At 51.0% G+C, this 3,262-nt stretch overlaps 1 protein-coding gene across 1 annotated transcript; it reads left to right on the forward strand.

Annotated features, from left to right (window-relative positions):
* Nucleotides 1–852: 852 nt before the first annotated feature.
* LOC148042919 (cornifelin-like) lies at nucleotides 853–2,580 on the forward strand. The gene is made up of 2 exons (XM_087727838.1): nucleotides 853–1,030; nucleotides 2,144–2,580. The coding sequence occupies exons 1-2, from the start codon at nucleotides 880–882 to the stop codon at nucleotides 2,368–2,370; spliced, it is 378 nt and encodes a 125-aa protein (XP_087583964.1). The 5' UTR covers nucleotides 853–879; the 3' UTR covers nucleotides 2,371–2,580.
* The last annotated feature ends 682 nt before the right edge of the window (nucleotides 2,581–3,262 follow it).

Genomic DNA, 3,262 nt, shown 5'->3' on the forward strand with positions numbered 1-3,262 from the left:
GGGCTACTTCTGCCGATCCTCAGATGCCAGCAGTTTGGCACCTCGAATCCCACCAGGCTCAAGGTTGACTCAGCCTTCCGTCCTTCCGAGGTGGGTAAAATGAGGACCCAGATTGTTGGGGGTGATATGCTGACTCTGTATACCGCTTAGAGAGGGCTGTAAAGCACTGTAACGTGATCAAAATTCAGGTGCTTGGCAGTCATACACGACCGTTTCAGAGTCCCGGGATCAAGCGATCATTCCTTGTGATCTTCCCAGCTAGCTTCCTCTGAGCAATGGGGGAAGCTGGATTCTGTTAACCCCACCATGTCATTTGCTTAACAATTGGCCGTCATTTGCCAAACCACGGTGGTAAAAATTGGCTGATTTGTTTTAACTGCCCTGCTTAAGCAGAGGAAACTCTGGTCGGCAATTGTGGTCGTAAATCTGAGAAGAGGCACCGGACTTCATCCTAGTCATGGAATAATTGCAGCCCACCGCTGCAATTTTGGAGGGTGGGGGAGGTCAGGAAGGACTCTGGAGATGCATCACACTCCTTTCCAAATCAGCCAATGAGATTCATGGACTAAATTGAGCAGAGGGTGTTCCCCACGTGGGTGGCTTACCCACCCACTGCTGTGGCTACATTTTCCGGGAGCTTTTTAACCCCGGCTGAAAGAACATCGGGAGTAGCTGGAGTTTCCTTGTAGCTCCCTGTCTCCTAAGCTCCAGGCGTTCACCCACCACCTCGGTTAAGCTGCTCGCCGGCGTCTCCAAATTATTGCCATCAAAGGGCCGGCCGTCTGGAAGTCCTGACTGGGAAGACACCCAACGACAACTAGCAGCTACAAGCGATTTCGGTCCTTCGGTTGTCTTGAGCATCACTACAACATCAGTGCCATGGCTTTCCGGTCTTTTCCCGTGGTGTCTTCCCAGCCTTGCACCATCCAGCCCTGCCCCGCCGAACCTTCGACCGACACCAGGTCGTGTCCGGCCCCGTACCGGGATTGGAAATCCGACTTGACAGACTGCTGTGCGGACAAGCAGACTTGTGAGTATCTCCCGAGGACTCGACCTGGGAGGGGGAGGCCCACAGGACCCTTCGACTGGCCCCACTGGGAGAATTAAGATGAAATTTATCATTGGAATCTGCCAAGAAGAAACACGGGCCAGCAAAAACCCTACCACCACCACAGAGATGCTGCTACGAGTAGTCCTCGGCTTACAACCACAATCGAGCCTCATGTTCCTCGGGCAAAACGAGGCCGCTGTCGAGCCGAGCCTCATTTTGCAACCTTTTTGCCCCCGTTGTTAAGCGCAGCGCTGCAACTGTGAAGCGAATCGTTTGGTCGTTAAACGAACCTGGCTTCGGTTGCTAAACGAGGCTGTTGTCGAGCGAGACACGCCTCCTTTTACCACCTTTTTGCCACCGTTAAGTGAATCACGGCGATTGATTCGTGAATCATTTGGTCAGTAAGCAAATCATTTGGTCATTAAGCGAATCTGCCCCCCCTCCCCGCGTTGACTTTGCTCGTCGGAAGTCGGCTGGGGAGGTGAGAGTCACGTGATCTCAGGGCAGTGTCTGTTACAAATATATGCCAGTTGCTAAGTGCCCAAATTTTGACAGATTACCCGAGTGGGAAGGGACCTTGTAGGTCATCTAGTTTGCCCCGGTTGTGTGAAAACTATCATTGTTTTCCAGTGCTGTTGTAAACGTTGGTCACTAAACAAATGGTTGTAAGTTGAGGACTACCCATATTTCCCAGTGGTGCCCTTGTTTTGCTACTCATTTAATTATCCGGGAGCTAAGATCTGTAATCGTTTGAAGAGCATCGTGGTACGAACTCTAACGCTAAAATACCGTGTTTCTCCGAAAATGAGACAGTGTCTTATTTTCTTTTGACCCCCGAAATAAGCTCCTGGCCTTATTTTCGGGGTGGTCTTATTATTTTTGAGGCGCAGGAGGCGGCGAGTGTGGTCACCTCAGGGCTGCTGCTCTGTTGCAATATTTTCGGGGAGGGCTGATTTTAGCGCATGTGCTCAAAATCCCGATTGGGTTTATTATCCGGGGAGGTCTTATTTTCAGGGAAAACAGGGCAACGGTTGGGGGGACAAGTGCAGCTCCTCAAAATCCCACTCCTGCTTCCCTCTTGCTTCCCCCCAGGCATCTGTGGTACCTTAGCTCCTTGTGTCCTGGCGTGCCAAGTAGCGGCAAGTCTTGGTGAATGCTGCTGCCTGCCGATCCTCCCTGGAGCCTTGGTGGCTCTCCGGACGGGCTTGCGAGAACAGCAACGTATCAAGGTATTCCTTGGGCTTCCCAGGTTCCCCATTTTATCCCCGGGGAAAGATCGTGAGCGGGAGAGACGACTGGGGCGGGAAGGCAAGGGCTGAGAAGAAGGCGGTGGGAGGAAATTGCAATCCCGCAAGAGTTGGGAGAGCAGACTTTAATTAACTTGGAAAGTTAATCCCATTCTCAGTTGGCATCGGCGGCAGTTGATTTCCTGCTGATTTTTTTTTTCAGTCCTGGGGTGGGGAGGGAGGGAGGGAGGGAAGGAAGGAGGACAAGATCTCTCGTTTCACCCTGGAGACAGCTCGGTTAGATCTTTTAAAATTGAAAAGCGAAGGCAGAAAAATGGAGATCGGTTGGTTGGGGTTTTTTTGGGGGGGTTATTTTGAATCGAGAGACGGTTGGAATTGGGGAGGCGCAGCTACCGTAGAGCGTACGTTAAATAGAAGATGTTGCACTGGGTAATTGTCAGAAGTGTCCTTCAACCACGAGAACTTTCAGACATGTGGACTTCGGTTCCACCACAAAACCGCGGTAGACTAAAGTGCGCTCGACGAAAGCGCGTACGTGACGTCATCACAGCGCGACGAAAACAGCACGCTGTGAGCGGTAAACTTAAAATTAACGCGTAAATCTAAACCTAACCCCCCCAAACCTAACCCTAAACCTAACCCTAACCCTTAACCTAACCCTAAACCTAACCCTATACCTAACCCTTAACCTAACGCTAACCCTTAACCTAACCCTAACCCTAACCCTTACCTTTATGTGAATCGGCTTGCTTTAAAAGCGCTTTTTAAAGCGCCCTTTTTTCTCCGCGGTCGTATTTGTCGCGCTGCTGATGACGTCAGGTACGCGCTTTAATCGGGCGCGCTTTAGTGGACCGCGGTTTTGTCGTGCCACGGTGGACTTCAATTCCCAGAATTCCCCAGCCAGCCCACGTGTCTGAAAGTTCCCAAGATTGAGAAACGCTGATTTACAAGTTAATACTATTTT

This window comes from Thamnophis sirtalis, unplaced genomic scaffold (genome assembly GCF_051295495.1).
Source record: "Thamnophis sirtalis isolate CommonGarterSnake01/CBP01778 unplaced genomic scaffold, rThaSir2_p1.2 scaffold_13, whole genome shotgun sequence".
NCBI classification, from domain to species: domain Eukaryota; kingdom Metazoa; phylum Chordata; class Lepidosauria; order Squamata; family Natricidae; genus Thamnophis; species Thamnophis sirtalis.

Coding starts and splice junctions, on each gene's coding strand:
- LOC148042919 (XM_087727838.1), top strand. CDS start 880: ATGGCTTTCCGGTCTTTTCCCGTGGTGTCTTCCCAGCCTTGCACCATC. Junction 1,031..2,143: donor CTGTGCGGACAAGCAGACTT/GTGAGTATCTCC, acceptor GCTTCCCCCCAG/GCATCTGTGGTACCTTAGCT.